The 22,293-nt window shown below is 32.2% G+C and overlaps 2 protein-coding genes and 1 long non-coding RNA gene across 4 annotated transcripts; 1 reads left to right on the forward strand and 2 right to left on the reverse strand.

The window, feature by feature from the left end:
• Window positions 1–455: 455 nt before the first annotated feature.
• LOC101268557 (protein TAPETUM DETERMINANT 1-like) lies at window positions 456–3,703 on the reverse strand. 2 transcript variants are annotated; one of them, XM_010320013.4, is made up of 4 exons: window positions 3,428–3,703; window positions 2,682–2,994; window positions 2,252–2,344; window positions 456–1,180 (listed from the first exon to the last, which is right to left on the reverse strand). In XM_010320013.4, exons 2-4 carry the CDS (start codon window positions 2,779–2,781, stop codon window positions 843–845), a joined length of 531 nt encoding a protein of 176 aa, XP_010318315.1. In that variant the 5' UTR covers window positions 2,782–2,994; window positions 3,428–3,703; the 3' UTR covers window positions 456–842. The 2 variants fall into 2 exon arrangements, with proteins under 2 accessions (XP_010318315.1, XP_025885803.1); XM_026030018.2 differs by lacking the exon at window positions 3,428–3,703 and adding an exon at window positions 3,147–3,279.
• A 4,553-nt stretch (window positions 3,704–8,256) lies between these two features.
• LOC101254284 (RNA pseudouridine synthase 7) lies at window positions 8,257–16,736 on the forward strand. The gene is made up of 12 exons (XM_004235256.5): window positions 8,257–8,457; window positions 8,544–8,587; window positions 8,678–8,755; window positions 9,046–9,146; window positions 9,355–9,442; window positions 10,819–10,897; window positions 11,022–11,104; window positions 12,793–12,858; window positions 12,989–13,045; window positions 14,249–14,380; window positions 14,833–15,062; window positions 16,179–16,736. Exons 1-12 carry the CDS (start codon window positions 8,367–8,369, stop codon window positions 16,279–16,281), a joined length of 1,152 nt encoding a protein of 383 aa, XP_004235304.1. The 5' UTR covers window positions 8,257–8,366; the 3' UTR covers window positions 16,282–16,736.
• LOC138347280 (uncharacterized) lies at window positions 14,572–19,841 on the reverse strand. The gene is made up of 2 exons (XR_011220068.1): window positions 19,740–19,841; window positions 14,572–19,155 (listed from the first exon to the last, which is right to left on the reverse strand). It is a non-coding gene; the product is annotated as an uncharacterized lncRNA (long non-coding RNA).
• Window positions 19,842–22,293: the final 2,452 nt, after the last annotated feature.

The following is a 22,293-nucleotide window of genomic DNA, read 5'->3' on the forward strand; positions in this document are numbered from 1 at the left end:
TACAATTGTTACTACGTGGTAGCTTTAGTTTTTGCTTTGTTCATCAATTCGTATATAACCCTCCGAAATCCAAATACTCTGTAGGTGTAGATCGTTGCTTATAATCTACCGAGTGATGGAAGGGGTATATATGACCCAAAAGAATAACAAAGGGTATATATAAACTATTTTCCAGGGTATATTTAACCTTTTTCCACATTGATTGAGGTTTTGACAGTGATCTAACGTCTGGTCGTTTTTCAAAGTTTTCCAGAAGAAACTACGAAAAAAGTTTGAACAATACTATAATCCCGATATCCTAGTTGGACTTATTTAAAAGTTGCCAAGTGGAACTTTCGAAATGCCATGTTGATCAACAATGAATTAAGAGTTGTTACATGAATAATTGACTTCGTCACAATCCTTTGTAATTAGGTGTTGTTAAACAAGAGTGCATGTACGTACACTGATCCAAATAAAGAGGAACGCTCGAGAAGAGTTGGTATACTTTATATTCAAAACCCAAAAATTACAGCTTTCTTTTCTCAGTTAAGTCACTCTGATATGAACAAAACAAAAAGTCAAGACCCTTCAAAACAAAAGATCTCTACAATTACGAACAGAATTTTCTACTTTTCGGCAGCAAACACTCATCCATTAGTCTGCATCTCCACGTCCTTCCAAATAGACGCAAAGTAAAAGAGACAAATCGAGGAGGAGCAAGGCGGTGTTCTCAATCTATAAAAACCCCAAAAGAAAAAAGAGCTATTGGAAATGCTTTTCTCCTAAAGGCTATCTAGCTCTATTAAATCATTCTTCTTTTTTTGTTAAACTAGTGTTCAGTGTGTGCTATTAGACCCCCCTCAGCAGACAACAGAAGAAACAGAGAGTGGGTAACGGAAAGTGTTGGCATATTGGAAGGATATAGTATGACCATTAATAAGAGGCTTCCCATCGTTGACGAGACAATCGTCAAAATGTAGGCGCTTGAATATACGAGGGTTAATAAGACGAGCAGAGCTGAACCAACCGCAGCTGAGATGGATACCGGAGATGTCACAGCCAGAGACACAGACGTTCATTATCTCCACTGTGTACGTGGGTATCCCACTGGGTAGAGGTGCTGTGGGTCCTTGATTTATAACAATATCAGATTTTGAACATTTGTCACCCCATATCCGGGTTGTTTCCACTTCATTTCCTGCACCAAAAGGCAATTGCACAATTATGTCAAAAAGTAACCAAACAGCAATTGCAGACCTATCCTTGGTCCTTTTCCAAGTAGTTGGTTGTTTCCTTTTTTCCTATCAAATGTTGGGTTGGGTTTGACACTGGAACTTGAGCATTGATGGGTGCAATAAATAATATTGCTGGTGTGACTTCAAGTTTCTGGACATGGATTAAATATTCTTTAAATGGTCAATCATCTAAGAAATATGCCTTTTCACATGAGAGACTTGAAAAATAAGGCAATGTTGTCTATTACAATAGCTAAAAATTATCTGACTATTTTGGCCTGAATCGAAAGGGACGGAACAATCAGAAATGCTGATATAGGGAATTGGGGCATTTAAATTAGGTTCCCTTCAAATTATCTTAAATGGGACGACAGCAATGTGCACGTGAAACACAGAGCAAAATACACCATTATATGAACAAATTTATAGAGCAGTGATAGAAGACAAGAGATTCTTTTAATACCATACAAATTGGAAACACTAGCTACAATTTTATTTCATTCTTTTCTGTTTAATAAGATAAAATAAATGCAGACTGCATAAAATTGTTTCAACTTTCTAAAGTCAAAAGAAACGTTTGGAAAGTGATATTACATATCTGGCACGAGACATAGACTTACAAGCAGAAAAATACTGAAGTTGCAGTAGCAGTTTCCCAGATTATGAAAAGTTGCATGCGAAGAAATACAATGTAACCAGAGCAGAAACTAATAAAGCAAACGAGTAAATATGCATTTATATATTTTGTCCTCTTCTTCTTTTTCCTCTTTCAATTAGTTCAAACCTTCTCCTCAACTTATGGGTTACTATATGACAAATATTTGTATTCTGGGTATATGACCAATAGACATGAGAAAACAAAAACTGACGTGCGCCACCTACAAAGCAAAAAAATTGTACAGTAAACAGAACGCTGCTGGTCTGTCTAGGACCGTACCTTAAAGCAAAAAAGGGGGATTTCGTAGAGCAAAATTAAATGTCAAATTCGTTTTTCTTTGTCAAGTTATACAACTGATTTTTTTTTTTGGACTAACCTTGATTAAGAAGCTTGCGATGAGGACCAACATTGGTGTTACCAGTGATGGCTGAATTTGCGTCCGCCATGAAATTGGGACCAATAAGTATGCCTGGAATCAAAGTCGATTAATGAAGCATTAAAGAAAAAAATCTATTGATAAATGAAAATAAAAAGCTGTAGCCGTCTATAGAATTTAATGTACACGATTTTGTAGTTGAAAGGGGGATGAAAAAGCTAACTAATCAAATAAATAATGGAAAGATCCTCGTGTGCTAATAATAAACCATAGAACAAGCAGACCTATCGAATAAATGCAATCTCATTCATTGAAAACCGACACCATTCATAACTATCTTCTTCTTCCTCTTTCTCTTTCTCCCACAGCTGTGCACAGCATGTGATTTTTAAACTATTTATTTCTCATCGTAAATAGAATGCATACACACCTGTAAAAAACTCCGGTCCAATGATGAAGAGAAGAAAGAACGCGAACACGACGGAGATCAAACTGATTCTGGTTCGCCGTTTCAATGACTGAGAGCTCATTATGAAACCGAATCAACAAATATATTATATGCTCCGGCCTCCCAAAGACGCAAACTCGCAAAAATTTTCAGATGAATGTTTCGATTCTAAAGTTACGGAAGGAAGTTTCAGGAGAGAGACGTCCGGATTCACTGTCGCCGGTCCAGCTGACGGCGGAACTTTTCACAGAGATACAAAACAGAACTGTTGAATCAGCTGGGACTCGGTCTTAGACTGAAATAACAGAGAGAAAAATGAAAAAGTGCTATGAGAGATGCGTGAAATGACTTGATAAACTTAAAAAAGTATGAGTTGACATAAAGCAAATATATATGTACCATTACATACTTTTTGAGAAGGTAAATAAAAAAATGCTATAAACTCACCCATCAAATCAATAAAAGCGCCGAACAACACGAAGAAGAAAGTAACAGAAGAAGAAGCTAATTAAGAGCACATTCAAATAAGAAAAAAAAAAGTGGAATGAACAGAGACAAAATGTACAGAGTTCGCAAAAGCAACAGTGAAGCTTTTTTCCCTCAGTCTCAGTGAGACAAACAACACAGTTTCAACAAACGCCATAAATACCAAAACAGTGGAAGCAAAGCAAAGAAAAAGCCTGTATGTATAATTGCAGTAAATATGAATGAAGGTCGATATTTCTCACCAGTTTTCGATGATCCTACACGTACGGTACTTTGCTGAAAGAGCAAGCTCGTCGCGCACACACTGCTACAGAGACTGCAAAACTGCAGACAGAGAGAGTGGAAATTAAAGAGGCCTACAGAGAGAGAGAGAAAGTCGGTTCCGGACGCGTGCACCCTCTGTGTAGAGAGTGAAAGCTCAACATGCATTTGTATAGAGAGAGTGTGTGTGTGTGAGGATTTTACGAGTGAGTGAATGAATAAAAGGGAATCTGTGGGTTTTTTTGCGGAATGTTTGTAGATAGAGAAAGGAGATAAATGTCATTAAATGCCGTTGCTGCAGCTGCATGCTTAACCCTGATTAAATTCACTTCCCCACGCGGCAGTTCAGCCGTGGTTACAACTTACAACCCAATTTTTCCTCTTTAATTATACTCGTGGACCATGGTTATTACTAATGCCTATAATATAATGTTTACGGCTGATAAACATGATCAATTTATTATTGGTTAATTAAATTTTTAAATGTTTTAGAAGACAAAATGAGAAAGTTAGAAATGGATATGTTGACATATTAGAAGAATAAAACTAAAAATAAAGACATTTTAGATAAGAATATAATTTGTATAATGCATAAGACGAGGAAAGCAAAGTTGAGATTATTGAACTAGGCTCATCTTTTTTTCATTTTCTAAACTGCATATTTAGATAATTAACACGTATCATACTTATAATTTAAGAATCTAAATTAAATTAATTTAACGAATTTCTTAATCATAATTAAAAATAAATTTGGAAAAGAACTTACTAACTTTAGTTAAAAAAATAATCATCTTTCACTAATTTGGCTTCTCATTAATATCATTATTTTTATGATATATGTTTTACCTCTGAAAAAATATCATTTTCCTAATCTAGAGTTAGAAGAATATCCCTTCGTTTTCTAAATTTTTTTTTTTATCTGACCAAAAAATGAAGCAAAATAATTAGGGAAAAAAGAGCAGACCAACTTTATTTTTTTTAAAATAGAAAATATTCTAAATATATTTTGCATTTACTATTATACAATATAATCTTTCCTCTCCATTTATTTTTTATTAAATTATTCGTCAAATACTTTTTTTGTTACTGATTAAAAAATACTTAAAAGACTTTTTTTCCGTCAAAAGGTAGTCTACATGATTCAATTGAAAACATAATGGTATATGTTAAAATTAATTTAGAAAACATGATCTAATTTTTAGAGATTATCTCGAGTTGTTTTTCTGTATTTTGTATCTCCTATGTATTCTTTTATTTATTAAGAATATCCTTGTTTCAATTGATTAAATTTTTAAATAAAATTCTAATTATATTAACGAGAAATCGAAAAATATAATTGAAGTGGTGATATAAAGAGGAGTTAAAATTAGTGGAAGATGAAAATTCTCTTGCCAAAGTTGGTGAGTGTTTTTCTAATTTGTTTTTCAACGATTAAAAGGCTTGTTAAATTAATTTTATTTAAATCTTTAAATATAAATATGACAAATGTGACTTATTATTAAGGAAATGGAGAGAAGGTGTAATAGAGATAAGTCAAGTCCAAGATTATTTATACACGTGAAGATGAGATACATAATAAGGAGGTGTGAAAAGTTAAATAAAGTGAATATGAAACGAGGTGCATAAATATATGAAAAAAATGATTACAAATGATATGACATATTTTTTACTTGTCAAAAATATGACATTACATAAGACAATTCGAAGAATACTAATTATGATAATTGAGCATTGTTTTGATTTTTATGAAATAAGGGTGGTGATAGTTTAGAATACCATGTCTAACATAGTATTTATCCAATTAATCCTGTTTATCTTTTATAATATTATTAAAAACGATATTCGGAAATTTTTTATCTATGACAGCCAAATAAAATTTGAATGTATTGCTATCCCTATCTTATTTCTCTTTTGAAAGTCATATTTTTTGGTGTGACAAGGAATGTACTCTATCCCCTGTTCCACATTTATTATTATAAGAAAAATTTGCTCATGAGTTGTAAATGCATAATCCTTAATTGCTAAAAAGACAAAACAAAAATATCGAAACGACCAAAATTACTATATGATTTAACAAAGTAAAATACATATTAATTAATTAAAATTGAAAAAATAAACTATAAATTTAAACGCATGACATGCATATATTGAATGAGTGTAAACTCCCGGTGCAGATAAGTTTTACTCGTATTATGCGCGGTATTATTCTTGAAATCAATTGATTTAAAGTTGTTGCTTACATCTTGATGGGTGAAATCGTCACTTGATCGAAAGGTTAAATACAACAATTGAAATACGTACACACCAATCAAGATGGAAGCAACGACATTCAAAGTGAAAGATTTGTGTGATTAATATTGAATCTGTACATGTAAGTGTTTAAGCTTGAGTGATATGGTGGTCTGACTAAGTTAATACCATAAAAATATACTAAAAGTAAGTCTTAGAGCTCATGGGACTCTCACAAAGTTCATATGTGTAATATCAAATTCGTCCATAATTTCCTACATTTGATTTAGATAAGTTATAAAAATTTCTAACTCTATAAGTCTAACAATTAAATGTACATATAATACGAATAATGATAAATCTAGTAGTCACTTCATATAGATACAAATTGTATATAAATTATATTCTAATACGTATACAAATTCATTATAATATTCAGATAATTATCCAAAAATTATCAATGAAATTATACGCAAAATAAATGTGCAATATATACATTTTCGGTAAACGCAATATCTAACTCAAATAAGTCAACATATACAAATATAAATATAGAATAAACAATTGTTAGTATAGAGAGAGTCATATTTGATATGAAATTCTATTTAGATACAATTTCATGATTATATAATATTGTTTTTTCTTTTTTTCAATCAAAATTAACGCCTAAAATTTGTTGATTTTTTTTAAAAACTAATTATATATAATATTAAATTAATGTGAAAAATACAAAAAAAAAATATATATATCCAAAGCTACTGAAATTATAGTTATAAAATCTAATTAGACAAATTTTAGCAAGAGCCTAATAAAATTACCATAGTAGCTATATATGAAAATTCTCTTTTTGTTCCCAGATAGAAGGACATTAAAAACTTAGATATTTATTTTTTTGTGGAAATAACCACAAAATGACTAGTTTATGGTACTACAAAAAAAGATCTGGTTGTGTTAATGGGAGGTCCTCAATTCTTTTTAAGAGGAGCGTTTTCCAACGAATGGGCTCTATGTGACATAAATATAAAATAATCAAACTTCATATTAATATCGAACAAATAAAAAACAACACTATTTTATATATGCATAAATACTACACAACACTATCGAATGTTTTGATTTCATTCAAGACCTATGATCTTCTAACTTATGATTAGAATCGTGAATTAAATTTTCATAAGAGTCTTTTATTAAACTAAGATTAGAGATGATAATGGTGCAATGCAATGCGAGTGTGAGACAAATTTAGTTAAAATTTATAAAATTCTCAGCTTGCCCATTTTGTCATGCATTTCATTGTTTTCCTTTTATATTTAACCAGTTCCATTTTGCGCTGCATAATCGTTTTGCTCCACTTAAATTATTATTGACGCGTATATAAAGTAAATTATATTGTCATTAAATATTTTGCCAATATTACATATCAACGTGGAAAATCAAATTTAAAGTCTAAACTAAATTGTTAAAATACTATAAAATTTGTATAACTAACAAGAAATACTAATGATTTTACTTGAACAAATTAAAGGCAAAAGTGTAGTGTGCACATTAACGCTTTTATTTTATTCTTTTGCACGTTAATCTTCATAGCAAAATCGATATTTTTATTTTATTTTATCATGTTACGATTTTAAATATAATTTTTTTTACCACCTTGAGATCCTAAATGCTTATTGAATTTACTGATTTAACTTTATCAAATAAGCTTTTGCTCAACACTTTTTAATTTATTTTTTATTTTAAAAGAATACATTTTTCGTCAAAATCTTAAACTTTTTATTTAGTAATTTGTGCAATAGAATTTTTTTTCCATCAAATTGGAAGCAGTAAAACAATAGAAGGGATGAGACTCGTATCTGCTTAATTTTAAAAAATTAAAACTTTGACCTCCTCTGCTTCATCCTATTCCGTATTTGGTACTGCTGTAATTCCACACTGCAATCACATCACTTCATTGCTATTCCTAACTAAGATACTTTCTTTTGATTTTTTCTCTCCAAATTTTCATATTAAAGCTGAAAATAATTAACTTTCACAATTAATAAATTATAATTATTTTTTAATATATACTTTGCATAGTGCGTTATGACTTATCCAAATAGAAATTTTTTAATATCTTAATCAGTAAATCTTATTCTACTTTTTATGAAACTTTTAAAATTAAAAATAGATAGTTGACAAGCGCCATTAGAATGATTATTATGTTGAATTTTTATGGCAGTACATTTTTTTTATTTTTTTAATCAATTGTATATTTCAAAGTTCCGCTTTCCTCAATTAACGATTAGTCTTTATCATTATCAAATGTTTACATTTGCAATTTCATTAATTTAATGAATTAGATTTTATTTTATACGCATCTTTTCATTTTCAAATAATTTGAAATGATTAATTTTTATAGAATTCAAGTTATTTTCAAGCAGTTTTATCATTTTAAAAATAGTATAAGCCATTTTTGATGATTAATTAACCATTTGATGTTAGTAGTTAATATTTTGAATTAATTAATTTATAATTAAAATTAATTGTTTTATTTTATTACGATTATTAAGAAGCTCTTATGATAAATGAAATGAATTACCAAAAAGTGAAAAAAGAAAAACAAACACTGGTACCAAAATAGAAAATACTAGTACAAAATTTGGATTGATTTTCACAGTAATAAAATTTGGGAGGTTACCGTTCACCAATAACATGAATACGAAGAGGAAGCGAGAGGATATGGAGATTGTGTGGCAAACTCCGGCCAACCCACCGGAACGCCATGACTACATCTTCCGTAATGGTAACCTTTTTTCTCTTCAGTTCCCACTTTACGCTGTCTTTTTTCTGCAACAAACTTTTATGCCTTTTTCTGCTTTACTTGTGCAGGAGTACGCTATGTTAAGCCTTACTACTTCGAATTCATCTCCCATGTACGATTACTGATTGATTTTGTCACTGTCTTAATGAATTTGTCAAAACCCTAATTAAACCCTGAATTTGAATTCAAATTGATTTTTCAGGTGAAGAATAGGTGGGCTGGAAAGACAATTGTTGATCTCTTCTCTGATGAATTTAAAGGAAGACCTCGTGATTACTATGTATGTCGGTGCTAATTGTTGCATTTCGTGTGTTTGTGTTGATTATGCATGTGTCCGTGGTACTTGAATGGTTGCTATTATAAGTAATTGGTTGATATATGTTACGTTTCTAGTAGGCTGCACTGTGATTGTAGTTTTTGGATAAGAAATCATGTGAAGTCGAATTATATGACAGATGATAACATATATTATAGCTTACCTTGCTTGTCGATCACATTTTGGTCATTACGTAGCTAATGGATTGTCGAATTTTGTGTATAGCTGAATTTGATGGTTTTGACTTATGCTAGGAATCTGCCGTTAAGTCTGGACGTATACAAGTTGATGGACGAAAGGTGTCTGTTTCATATGTAGTTCAGTCATCACAAAAAATTAGCCATTTCCTGCACAGGTTCGTACTGTTCAAGTTCTGGCCTCAGGCAATTTGTTTATCGATACTATGCTTCTGGTTGGTTTCTTCTGTGTTCAATCCTTTAATAGATTTTGGTTTTCTTAATTTAACGCATGTAAGTGACAGATCTTAGTCTCAGATCTGCCTTGATATTTCTTAATTCTGTTCTGTTATGCAATATGAGAATATGACTAACAAAAGGCTGTAGGCATGAACCACCAGTGATGTCGTGGGATGTCGAAATACTATGTGAAGAACCAGATGTGCTAACAGTTTGCAAGCCTGCTTCTGTTCCTGTAAGCTAATAATGATTCTCTCGTTATATCTTTGTTTCTTGAGAAAATGATATGTGAAGATTGCTTGGACTATGTTAAGACTTAAGAACATTTAAAACTTTGAAAGAACCAAACTTACTGATGCTCAGAATAATTTGTAGATATTAGGTGAATTTTTAAGACACTCTGCCCCTGCTGATGCTATAAATGTGATCACCTTGAGTGGACAGATAATATAGTACAATCACTGGATCCATCAGGCCATTACTCAAGCACACATTAAGAATCCATCAATCCTGAAACTAAAGTGGAACAATTAGCTGGCATACTGTGAATCTAGCATGCAACGCTTATGGACCTTTTTCTTCTTTTTTTCAAACTTATAACTTGAACATTTCTTTTTTCTGTTTTGAATAAGTTGACATAAATTATGATATAGTTTTGTGTTTAGATCTGATATTTCAATGTTGACCTAAAGAACATGAGTAAGCTCCTGTTATCAATGGTTCAACTCACGTTAAGCTCTTTTATTTCAGATAAAGTTAAGTGCATAACCATGCTCCTATACTCACTATTATTATATTTCTATTTTTCCTTTTCTCTTTTTTTTTTTTCAGTTTGATTCACTGATTCTCTGTCTAACTCTCGTGTATTTCCCATGGTTGCATAACTCAAAATTTCTTTTTAGTTTTTATCAAGATGACTAATGAACCTACTATGTTTGAACCCTCACCAGAAGATAGTAAGAATTAGGAGAAAAGGTGTTCCTTTAGAATATGGATCAGCAAGTCAAAAGGAAAAACGACGACCTTCTGTTACTAAAGGAGGACCTAAGTCCTGAAAGCCACTATTAATTGTGTTGACACTCAAAACACCTTCTTATATTTGTTGGCCCTTAGAAGATATGAAGAACATTGTATTTTAAGAGGTACTTGTGCAATGCCACAACTTTTTAAAATATTATATCTTGGACGCATAACTCATGTCTGAACTGGCATTTCATCGTCTAATTGCTCTTGTTCCCCTGTTTCACCATTCATGTAAATAATGTGAACATCTTCTCATATATAGGTGCATCCATGTGGAAATGTTCTTCTATTGCCTCCAATATTTCAAAGACCTAGTACTTAACTTTTGTTTCAGAGTTGACACTTGTCTCCATTCTCCATTTACATGCTGCATCGCATTTCAATTTTGCCACTTGATTGCATGCTTGGGATCTGTTCCTTTGGAGTATTGAAGGTTGTAGATTAAATATATTCTCACCATGTCATAACCTTTCAATGATCTAGTATTCATGTTTGCATTGAATGGCTAACTCATTTTTGATGATATTGTTGTTTTTGCCTTGCTTCACCATCCATATGTATAATGTAAGCAATCCTTATCATTTGTAGGTGCATCCATGTGGACAATACCGCAAGAATACGGTCGTTGGTATACTACAAGCCGAGTATGGCCTGGCACCTTTATTTCGTATCCTCTGTTTCACTAGAAGCAGCAGGGCATAATTTTTTGGTCTTGTTCATAATGTCAAGTATTTTTCCTTGTTGCATCAAATGTAGCAATTTGTTCTAGTCTTCTCTTGACTCTTTATTAGCGGTTCATCGCCTAGATCGCTTGGTCTCAGGACTACTTATTTTGGCTAGGAGTGCTTCTAGGGCTGACCTCTTCAGGCAACAGGTATACTTTCTGTTTTTACGATTATATGCAATGAATTGCAGAATGACAGATCACGGAGTCAATAAAGATAATGGATCTTGATTGCGTCACTTCTGTCTAACCACACCTATTTCTCCTTACTGTTTGTCAACATATTGGTGGTGTGAGACAAATAAGCTCCAAATATAACCAGGTTTAGAGCCCGTTTGGATTGGCTTAAAAAAGTGGCTTTTAAGTCAAAAATAAAAAGTCAAACTGAAATGACTTTTTAAGTCAAAAAATAAAAAGTAGGGGGATACCTACTTTTGGTTTTTAACTTATTTAAAGTTATTTTTAACCTTGTCAAACACTGTCTAACTTATACTTATTTTAAGTTATTTTTATTTTTGCCAAACGATGTCCAAAACCGACTTTAAAGTACGTTTTACCAAACTTTTAAGCCAATCTAAACACCCTCTTAGTAGAACTCCAATAGCTGTGTGCGCAATTTCCTGTTGAGGAGGTGTTATAATAGTTCCTGTCAAAATTTGTGAAAATGATTGTTGACATATATGATGCTTGTACTAAATGCTTGATTTAACAATCATACTTTGTGATCCAGGAAATGAAATTAAGGGAACTTTTTTTCTAGTTCTAAATCTTATGAACAGGGAAGCATATTGCAGGATTATTTGGAGTGTGGCATTTGAAACCTCACTTGTCCAATTTAAATTTCTTAATTTGCTATCTGTGTCAGGACTCTTGTTGAACTAATTGTGGATACTGTTAGCTCTTCCAAAATTTTCTTAAAGAAGAGGTAGAATACCTTGCAGTTGATGTTGGTTTTATTACATGGGGACTATTGTCTGCTTCCTAAAATTCTACAGCAGAGGTTCTTAAAAATTATTTTTTGATATTTTGGCATCAATATCTGAGCTCATGAAACAACTGGTGTATAATTGATGTATAGAGTCGATATTTGACCTATTAACTTGTCTGGGGTAGGACGTGGAATACCTTTTTGGTTTTGGATTTGGACAGGTTATTTTTTCTTCTGAGGAAAAGATTCAGATATGTTATCTCTATCTTGTATTTTGATTGGTATTTTGGGTCGTTGAAGGTATTCCAGTGAATAACTCCCATCATTGGAAATACAGTATTCTTATGGGGTTGAAGTTAGCTTTGTCAGAAGTTTCTTGGTTTATACATATATTTTGCACCCAATCTCATATGACCCTTAATGAGCTCAAGTGCATTGCTTGAGAGAAGTACCTCTGAGTTACTTGTAGGATTTTTTTGGTGACATTTCTTGGATTTGTTTTCTTCTCCTATTCTTGTTATTTGTCTCAGATGCTAAACTTCACTGAACTTCTGCAAGTGGAACTGGTTCAGGTTAAAATTAACCAATTCCAGTTATTTGGACAGTGATAATTGCGCGGCCTGGATATTTTGCTACAAAATTCCAGTTATTTCAGAAGAGTATCTAGTGATTCCTTCATTTGCTATGAAATTGATCTTTGAAATGGTTGGGGCGGAAGAGTCTGTAAGAACTTGTAAAGTTAAAATAACGTATTTCAGATTAAGAAATCCATATTCCCATCCAGTAACCAATATTTTGCTTGATTCCATTCTTCGATTCCCCTAGTCTGGTCTGTGTCCTATCTTATGTTGAGTTATAACTGAATAGCTCTTTCTAAAGCCTTATTAAGTACACACCTTGCTTTTTTCAGATAGAATCAGGGGTAGTGCAGAAACGGTATATTGCAAGAGTAATAGGAGTATTCCCAGAGAAGCAGGTATTCATTGTAAAAGCCAGGCTGTACATCTCGCTATTCATTCCCCTAACATCCCCTCTTTAACTCTCTTTTGAAATCATTCTCCCTTAAAATCACCTTTTCTACTTTTTCTCCTTGCTTCTTTCCTTAGCAAGTTGTGAATGCTAATGTCAATTACAATGCTCGAGAAGGGAGGAGCACAGTTGAGGTAAGATGTCTACTTGACGTGTGTATGCTACTAGTGCCTGCTGGCTCTTTCTAGTAGATTTGCTCCTTTAGCTTTTGTGTCTTGTTTATAAAATTTGATCAACTTATGATATTGGTTGATTCAGCTCCAGCATTGAGAATGACTTGCATTTTTGTATTGGAACAAGTAACAGCTAAGAACATACTATTTTCCAATCTGGAGGGAAGCTCCCTTTAGGACTCAAAGCTTTCTTTTCAGCTGCAGAATGCTTGAATATTGCACATATGATGGAATAACGATTTACACTATTTCTCGTTCAGTATCTACATCTTAGAGCCAAATGGCGACCTATATTCTTAAAAGAGAAGCTACATCAAACCCCCCCTGCTTCCCCATGCCCATGCTTCATTTGTTAACTTTTCTTGTTGCAAGTAACGCAACATAGTGATTGTGAATTTTCCAGTATCTAAGCTAGTTTATGGAGAACTTGAAGAATTCGTTTTGCCCCCCCTATATTTCCCATCCTTAAATTCATTACTCTTAGTCTATCACTAAATGATAAAGATCAATTATATTTATCTATAATACTAACCTGGCTGATTTGCTTATTCTTACACATCGCTTTTCCACCAGTTTCTATCACAAAGTCCAGGGAAGTTAAAAGCTGATACCAGAACAACGTTTAGAAGACAAAATATGATATGTAGGTTTCTGTCCAAATGAACAGCATCATATGTTTCTCTTCTTATCTTTTATGAACTGTTATTTAGTTCTGACTTCTGGGATTATTTTTGCTTCTGTACTTTTGTTGCTATTTGAAGTTTTCTTTGTTATTTTGGAGCCTAAATCCATTGTTGTTCTTATCTTGCAAATCTTTACCTCAGCATTTGTTCCTACTACCAGCAACTCAGTTTCTACTGTTGCATCAGATATGCTGAACCACCAAATTTTAGTTGAGAACTGTTTTGTCCTTTTTCATCGGGTGGGGAGATCATGTTCCAACTCATGCCTGTGGAGATCAAAATTTCAATGCAGGGCTGGACGTAAATCAGCAATTAAATTTTCCTTTTTCTTGTAATTGTATCGCTGAATGATTTGCTGTGCGAGTTCTTTCAACCACTTGATTGTTCTTTGGGCTTTGGAGAACAGACTTTGTTATGCGGCTTTCTGTTTCTTGTTTGATATTTTTACTTGCTAGTAATCTTGGGCAAATCATACTAGTAGGTGGGGGATAACCAGGGAAATAGTACTGCTTCACTGAAGGGGAAGGCTGCCTGTACGAAATTTACAAGGATTAGTACCAATGGGAAGCAAAGCATCGTTTTGTGCGAACCCGTGACTGGCAGGACACATCAGGTAATTAAAATGTGATTTTTTACAATTTTCTCGTATCATTTATGTCCACTCTTTAGTCTTTCCTCATCTAATTCAAAAGAGACACCTTTTTGCATTTTGTTGAAGATCTCTTTGCTCTTTATTTATATACTTTTTGAGTTGAATAATCTTTTTGCCCGAGTTATACCTCTGCTTATCATTCTAGCTCTTAATTTTCTTTTTAATAATCCATAATTAACGTGTAATAGATATCATTTTTTGTTAAATTGCTTCTTCAAATTATTTATTCCTTTAATATAAGGTACCTTTTGTCCTCCATTTTAATGGCCATTTCTATTTAACACTCTCTGGTTGAGGCATTTCTAGTGAATGTGGTTTCTGGAATTTGTCTTCCTGTTGGTTCGAGCAGTGGAAATTTTCTCTCTATAAGGATTATTAGCTTGTTATACCTAATGAAAGTTTCTTTGCAACAGATACGTGTGCATCTGCAATATACAGGTCATCCAATAGCCAATGATATGCTCTATATGTCTGAATTTGTGTCTAGTCGCGCTGCTGAAGGATTGAGCGCGGATAGAGCTGCAGCAAAATCATGTTCTCCTCCAGATCCCATCTCTCGAACTAGTGACATGGAAAATGACTCTAATGAAGATTTCAGCATTGATCCTATGTGTACAAATTGTCCAAATCTTGCTCCGAAAGGGTAAGGATGGTCTCTGTATTGCATAATTCTTGACAGGTCCGTTCTTGAGTGCACGTTCAACCTTAGAGTTACTGTCCATACAGGTCAAGGGTCTGTGGTGACCCTTAAATTTCGACAATTTAACCTGTTAGTCCTCTTAACAGTATTTGGATATGACTGACCTGGTAATATTGAAACATAGAAATTTGCTTAAGGAGTATTTAGAGGATACGTTTGTTGTGAATTTTTTAAGCCATAAAATACCTTGATGTCTGAAAGCCAAGAGACATCTTCCTTCTTAGCTATATCCAGGTTTTGCTCCTTAAGCCAATTGTTCCACAATGACCGCTTTCTCTTCTGCTATGCCATTGCCAGTTAGACCTATGAGCTCATCTAAAATAATGAATTTTCTTGGTTATGATTCCCAAAACCACTAATATCCACATTTTGTTTGCATTTAAAAAACTTCACGTTCTTGGCTAACACATCTTATCTTGGTTGTTTTTCACTGAAGGGAACAACACCATTGTTGTATTCTTTCCATGAATCCCTCTGCTTCTAGCCAGATGCTCAAACTTAAGGTTACAGCACTTCCCTTTCCCTCTGTGTGATTAAGATCAATATAATTTAGTCAGAAGCGATCTTATCCTAAACCCGAAGATTAAGCACAGACCACTTTCAAAATAGAGTAAAAGTTAGACAAGAGAATTTGATATGACTGTAATACCCACCAAGATCAGTATACCAACTGTTTGCTATGGAAAATGTAGGCTGAAATGTTAAATATCCTATGTTCCAATAGTTCAAGGTCATCTTGGCACCAGAAAGTCATCAAAACACTGACGTGCTTACTGGTACTGAGTGTAAAATTACTAGTGCGCTTTAGCCTATATTTACGGAGTATTTTCCAGACAAATCTTCTTTGTTTGCTCATCTAAGATCTTGTCTTCTTTTATGACTAGATGGTTGGTAAGTTGGTGTGCCCCGTTGGTTGGTTTTAATGAGGGCTATTGTGAATTGTGGCTAGACTAGTCTGGTCGTTGTTTCAGTTGCAAAAAGTATAACTTGTGAGCTTGCTCTTGGTTGTGGAAGCCTTCTCATATCTGGCTTGATGCCCCTTGTTATTTAAAAATGCAGGTATGAGGGTAATGAAGAGGGTCTATGGCTGCATTGTGTAAAATATTCGGGACCTGACTGGATATATGAATGTCCACATCCAGATTGGGCATCTTTAAGTTGATATGCACTTTCAACATTCATTAGGTCTGATTTCAGAACTTTGTTATTCTCTTGGTGCTTTGTGTCTTGTGCTCTGTTCATTCTTGTGCAGCGGTATGCACTGTGTCCTGGTAAACTCCTGGAGTTCTGGGAATTTCTTACCGGGGAGGCACCCATACAGTGTTTTGGTTGGATTGGCTACTTTGAATTTGGATTTACGGGAGGGGCTAGCTCTCGTATGCCTTATGAGTTCAATTGGTTTAAAAACAAGTGTTTGCAGCAATTTTGAAACAATTAATGGACGTCGTCTGTGATTGGCTGAGGTGATTTTGTTTCACCTTCTTAATTTATTGGATTACGGAGAATCTACCCTTTTGTTTGTAAAACAGCATCACGTTGTCTTCGGCAGTTATTGTTGACTGGTTTCTGTTGTAAAATTGCAATATCAGGAAACAATCCTTATTTTACTTTCTATGAGTTTCCATCTATTGTTTTGTTTGGTTACATTTTCTTTTTTTGAAGTTTCTTTTTGTTTAGTTGATTAGATCTAAAAGATTAACTCAATAGTGAAAGCGACTATATGAATTGAAATGGCTGCTGCTTTGCGAAGAGCTTGTACGTGACGCTGGAAGAGGAGTACATGGTAATATTTTTGTTACAGGAGATGGTGTTTTAAGTTGGTTAAAATAGCTCCTGGAACAAGTTTCCGTTTTAATGTTCAGTCTATTTAAGTTAAATGATTATGTTAGGTATTTATAATTTTACCCCACATATGTCATCATCTTGTCACTTTCAGTCCTCAAGTTATGCCTTTTTGTCCATATTCAGATGAGAATTGGTAAAAAAAAAAAAAAATCTACTGCAACAATCATTTTCAATCATCAACAAAAAATTCTCCTTAGTTAACCCTAAGTTATAGAATTAGTCTAGCTGCAGTCCTTTATGACCAGTTCTGTTTTTTTTCACCAGTAACAAACGCAAGCGCCATTTTCCACTTAGTGTCCGTGCCTACATTAAGTTTTGACTAAATTCGGAATGTACATTGTAAGGCCCGTTCTGTGGTGGTGCTCCTAATAGGATTCTCTATACACCTGAGAGAAAGAGGAAGTGTTAGTTTGAGCTATCCAGGCTGCCTCCTTTTTCTTTTTGCAAAGTTGAATGACATTTTTGAAGTCCTTATTTACTCAGCCTCATCTCTCACTGAAGTCTGTTGACATAAATATGCCCTTCCTTCAGAATTATTACTTAAATTTTATGCCAAAAAATAACGAAATTAGTACTAAAGATTGTGGAATTTCCCCCAAATGTCTGTCCTTTACCAGACCAAAGCATTAAAGAGTAAGTTAAGCATTAATGCATGTACCAGATCATCTAATATCCTTTCTTTTTTTTTAATCCACCCAATTCCAGAAGGATAATAGTTCCCACTTCCGCTCTCAATCACTTGAACAAGTGAAGTAAATGAGGGGTACTTTTGTATCAATTTCCACTTTAAAAATATTTTAGATCCTTCTCCGATTGATTTTTGGTATTTTTACCTTTTTATCATTAATTTTGAAATATGCTACGTAATCTTCAAGACTTCATACCCCATAAACTTAGGATATATGCAATTTATTCCATCGAAAAACCTTTTTTAACACGTTTCATAAAGGATTGAACACAAACCACAGTGATTGAGAAAATCTAGAGAATGAGTTTTTACGAGGTAAGTCAATATTCTAAATTTCTCACGAGTTTCATACATAATCTATCAATTTTTTGGGAAGTTTAAATTTACATGTATTTTTTACTATTAACTCTTTATTCTATCTTCCGAAACAATTTTAAATATACTAGAAATGTATGAAGGAGGGCCAGAAGGTACATTTTCCCTAATCTAAACGTTGAGGGTACCTTATATATTCCCCACTTTGATATTTGACAATTTCCCAATTTTTTTCTAGTTCAAACGAAACCAAAACTGTTGATTTTTAAAGCTATACCAGAACTTGCCTAAACCTATATATATGGATGGCAGCATGAAATTAGATGCAAATAGTAAAAAAAAGTTTACAATTATGCAACCTAATGATAAATATTAATGAAGTATGTTCCAACAATTCCATCAAATAAATCATAAGAAGTCTCTAGCAGCCTAATTAAAGGAAAAAGAATCCTATTGATAATTCATTTATTAATTAATCAAGTATTAGCCTAATGCTCGTGACATAATTAGATTCAATGTATCAAGTAAATCATAGGAGGACCCCCTTGTGTTTACTGGTAGGACAATAATTTTGATAAACTACTAAAATTATCATTTAATACGGAATCATGATGTATATTAGTAATGTTGAGCTAGTTTCTTTTTTTATTTGATTGTTTGGTTTGTTGTATTGAATGAATAGGGTTATTGAGTGTATTTATAAGAATAAGAATGGTAGCCACATTGTTATACCTACAATATATAAGAATAATACTTGAATAAATTGAAAACACTAAACCATGGATGATTAAATAATATCAAAGCTAATAACACATGTAAGTATTGGGTTCTCCATGCAAGTAATATGGTATGGCGATGGTTCGAATTAATTCTAATAGTACTGGAAATTACACTAATGTGCAACTTAATTAGTTATAATATGTTATCAATCTAGTTTTTATGTTAAATTCAAGTAAATACAAAATGCATCACCGCTATATAATTATCTTTTAATCCTTTTATATTATCATATCATCGGAAGAATAGTTAAAATATAAATTTTATAATCTTAAAAGCATGATAAAAATGAAATATGTAAAATCTATTGTAATGATGGAGGGGTTAAGGCGTCACCCTGACCTGTGCATTGCTCCAAAAAATCCAATCTTACAAGTGAAGGAAGTAGATATTTGTTAATAGTGAGCATAGCTGCACATAGTTTATATTTGAGTGGTCAGTTAGACATTATTCTATCGAAAAAAAATTATACGAGTAATATGTACGAAAAATTATATATAGTCTAATTTATAAATATATTAAATTTTAGATATCTTAAACGAAATTTTTTGACTTCATTGTATTCGTATCGGTGAGAATAGAACAGTTGTATAAGTAACTTGTAGAGGGACTACTCCTTTAGAATGTAAATCATGGACATTTAATAAATCAACCACAAAATATACAATCAAACTGTTGTATTTAGCCATGATCAAATGCCTAATTATTCTTTTGAGCTCTAATCGGCCCCAAGCATGATAGTTCTTCAATGTCATTCTTCATTAAGTTTTTAACTAAATTCTTGTGTAGTACGTGCGTGTGTATATATTTATATATATATCGCGAAATTAGGTCAATCTTGAATGTTTATAACTTTGAAACTCCTTCATGGTATATACTACATTAGACTTTGTGTGAGAAGGAGTTATATGTAAAATCAACTTAACTAATCAAATGACATAAAATTATACAAAATTTAATATATATTTAAATTAGATGAGAAAGAGCTAACGTACACATTTCTCTTGAATATAACACTTTTTTTCGTACTTGTTGTCTGTGATATCTGAGAAATATATGATACTGCTGCTTCAAAATCGAAGATCTCATGATTAAAGTATATAAAAGTGGAAAGGATAAAAACTAAAGTATAGAGAGATGTATACCTATAATTAGGAGAACTATAACAATCGTGGAAGAAGAAAATGTATCAAAAGTCAAAAAGGTGAGAGAGAGTGCAACTGAAATCTAGCTGTGATCCCATTTAATTTAGCTGGAATGTCCTCCATCTTCGTAGTGGATGGTATACACTTAACACGTAATAACGTGGCGAAATGAGAAATTTCATTAACGATATTTAAGATTTGATGTGTGTAATATAAAAGTAGTTTTTGATATACAGTATCATTTTCTGTATAACAAATATATTTTTCCAATCTAATGTGCGCCATTCGAGATAATGAGAAGTTGAACCCTTAAATTTTACAAATTTTCTTGTAGTTTTATGTCATTTTATTCTATATTTTTTGTACCGTCCCCTTTATATTTTGTTTTAATTATGGGACTACTCTGATATATAATGGCTAATGCTATATATTTCCACAACATTTTGGTAAAGATTATGTGTTAATACATCCCGGTTTCTCCTTTATTAATGTATCATTACGTACATCTAACACTAATTGACGAAGATAATCTGTTCTAGTTTTTTTGACAATAATGGCCCTAGTGAATTAACCTCAAACTGAAAAATAAAATAGTGTTTTATGATATTCATCCAATACAAATATAGGGGTGTGTATGTGTACGTATATAAAAGATTTCAGTGAAGTTAACCTCAGTATAAAAACGAAAATTAATATATAGAACATACATCAAACTTATTAGATCTATAAGAAAATTAATGTATATTCCTTTTCCTTTTTAGTCTGTTTCAAAATGAATGATCTTTTTCTTTTTTTGACAATATTTTAATTTCAGTTTTTCACTTGACATGTTTAACACCACAAGATTAAAGAGCAATTCTGTACATTTGACATAACTTCAATTTAGGACCATAAGATTCAAAAGCTTTCTTTATTTTCTTTAACTCTATGTCAAGTTAAACTATGTCACTCTTTTTAAAACGGAGGGAGTAGAGGATGAAATATATTCCTGATTTGAAGTGTATGAAATTTTATATTACATTAAACTTATTAGATTTCAAAGCTAATTACTTATTATCATATCTAAGTCAAAAATGTGTTCTCTCTACCCGCTAAAACATGCAAAGTAGTTTTTGAAAAATAATACTCTCTTCGTTTTATTTTATGTGACAATATTTGATTCGATACGGAGTTTCAGAAATAATGAAGATTTTGAAATGTTTATCAAATTGCCCTTCAAAAAAGTAATTCATTTTTCACTCTCCTCGTAAATGTATTAGAAAATTAAGTGGAACCAATAAGGGTAAGAGAAATTATACCTTTAAATACTTACCATATAAGGAAATATGATATTCTTTTTGTGACTAATCAAAAAGAAAATGATGATGCCACATAAAATGAGCGGAGAAAGTAATAATTAAGCAAACATTCAATCCGATCTAATATACATATATACCAACTCTTTTAAAAATAGAAATATATTATCTATATTTTGCACTAAATAAATGGATATTCAGATGATAGTACGGATATTCGAATTACCAATACTCTTTTGTGTGTAATTTTTCATGAATTCTTTCTTTGTGTACTAAGCTTATTTTGACTTTTTAATTTGTATTCTTATATATTCTTGATGCCATTGATAACATGAATATCCATATTATCCATCGGGTATCCATTTTTTGAATGGGTCAGATACTTTATTCATTTTTTTGAACTCTTTTTGACTCGTTCATATATGATTAATTCAATTCATTGTCATTTTTATTAGTAATAATTTAAAATTTCAGATGAGATGATTACGTGATCCGATTAACTTTTTAAGGATAAAAATTGATTTATTCTAAGCATAGACAATTTGTTCTAACAAATTAATCATGACCTCACCAGAAAACATAAATCTGAAAACCATCAGCTCTTTGTGAATAGTAACACTAGTCACCTAAAAGCAAAAATGTAACATAAAATTTGACCAACATAATTGGCTATGCATATACATTATTGTACTTGAAGAATATGAATTATATTCCTAATCTTTGTCACCATATACGCACGAGACATTGATATGATATAGTGGCCATATATTCAAGTTGAAATATCTTTTGCTTTCTAGTCATTGAACACTATACATAGAATCTCAATCTTCAAGGATTTTTCCATTTTTGGCTTTGGCATCTACTAAAGAGCTATCACTTGAAGGGAGAAATATATCAAAACCATTAAGTGCTTTGAAAAAAAATAAAATTATTCACAAATGTGAAAGGGCTTGAACAAGTGGATTTAGAGTACATTGAAAGATAAAAAGACATTACCCTATATTTATGTCTCCTTTGCCTGCCATAAATGCTAATTGATATTTATTTATTTTTGGTTAGAGATAGACACGGTGAAAATTAATGTAATCGATATTAATTTGAAAATTCAT

Source organism: Solanum lycopersicum, chromosome 3 (assembly GCF_036512215.1).
Source record: "Solanum lycopersicum chromosome 3, SLM_r2.1".
In the NCBI taxonomy this organism is placed as follows: domain Eukaryota; kingdom Viridiplantae; phylum Streptophyta; class Magnoliopsida; order Solanales; family Solanaceae; genus Solanum; species Solanum lycopersicum.

What these genes read in the sequence shown, in the direction of transcription:
- LOC101268557 (XM_010320013.4), bottom strand. Translation starts at nt 2,781, where the DNA reads ATGAGCTCTCAGTCATTGAAACGGCGAACCAGAATCAGTTTGATCTCC. An exon ending in TGGACCGGAGTTTTTTACAG is followed by an intron (nt 2,345 to 2,681) that starts GTGTGTATGCAT and finishes CTTTGATTCCAG; the next exon opens with GCATACTTATTGGTCCCAAT. An exon ending in TCGCAAGCTTCTTAATCAAG is followed by an intron (nt 1,181 to 2,251) that starts GTTAGTCCAAAA and finishes CTTTTGGTGCAG; the next exon opens with GAAATGAAGTGGAAACAACC.
- LOC101254284 (XM_004235256.5), top strand. Translation starts at nt 8,367, where the DNA reads ATGAATACGAAGAGGAAGCGAGAGGATATGGAGATTGTGTGGCAAACT. An exon ending in TGACTACATCTTCCGTAATG is followed by an intron (nt 8,458 to 8,543) that starts GTAACCTTTTTT and finishes TTACTTGTGCAG; the next exon opens with GAGTACGCTATGTTAAGCCT. An exon ending in GCAAGCCTGCTTCTGTTCCT is followed by an intron (nt 9,443 to 10,818) that starts GTAAGCTAATAA and finishes TATCATTTGTAG; the next exon opens with GTGCATCCATGTGGACAATA.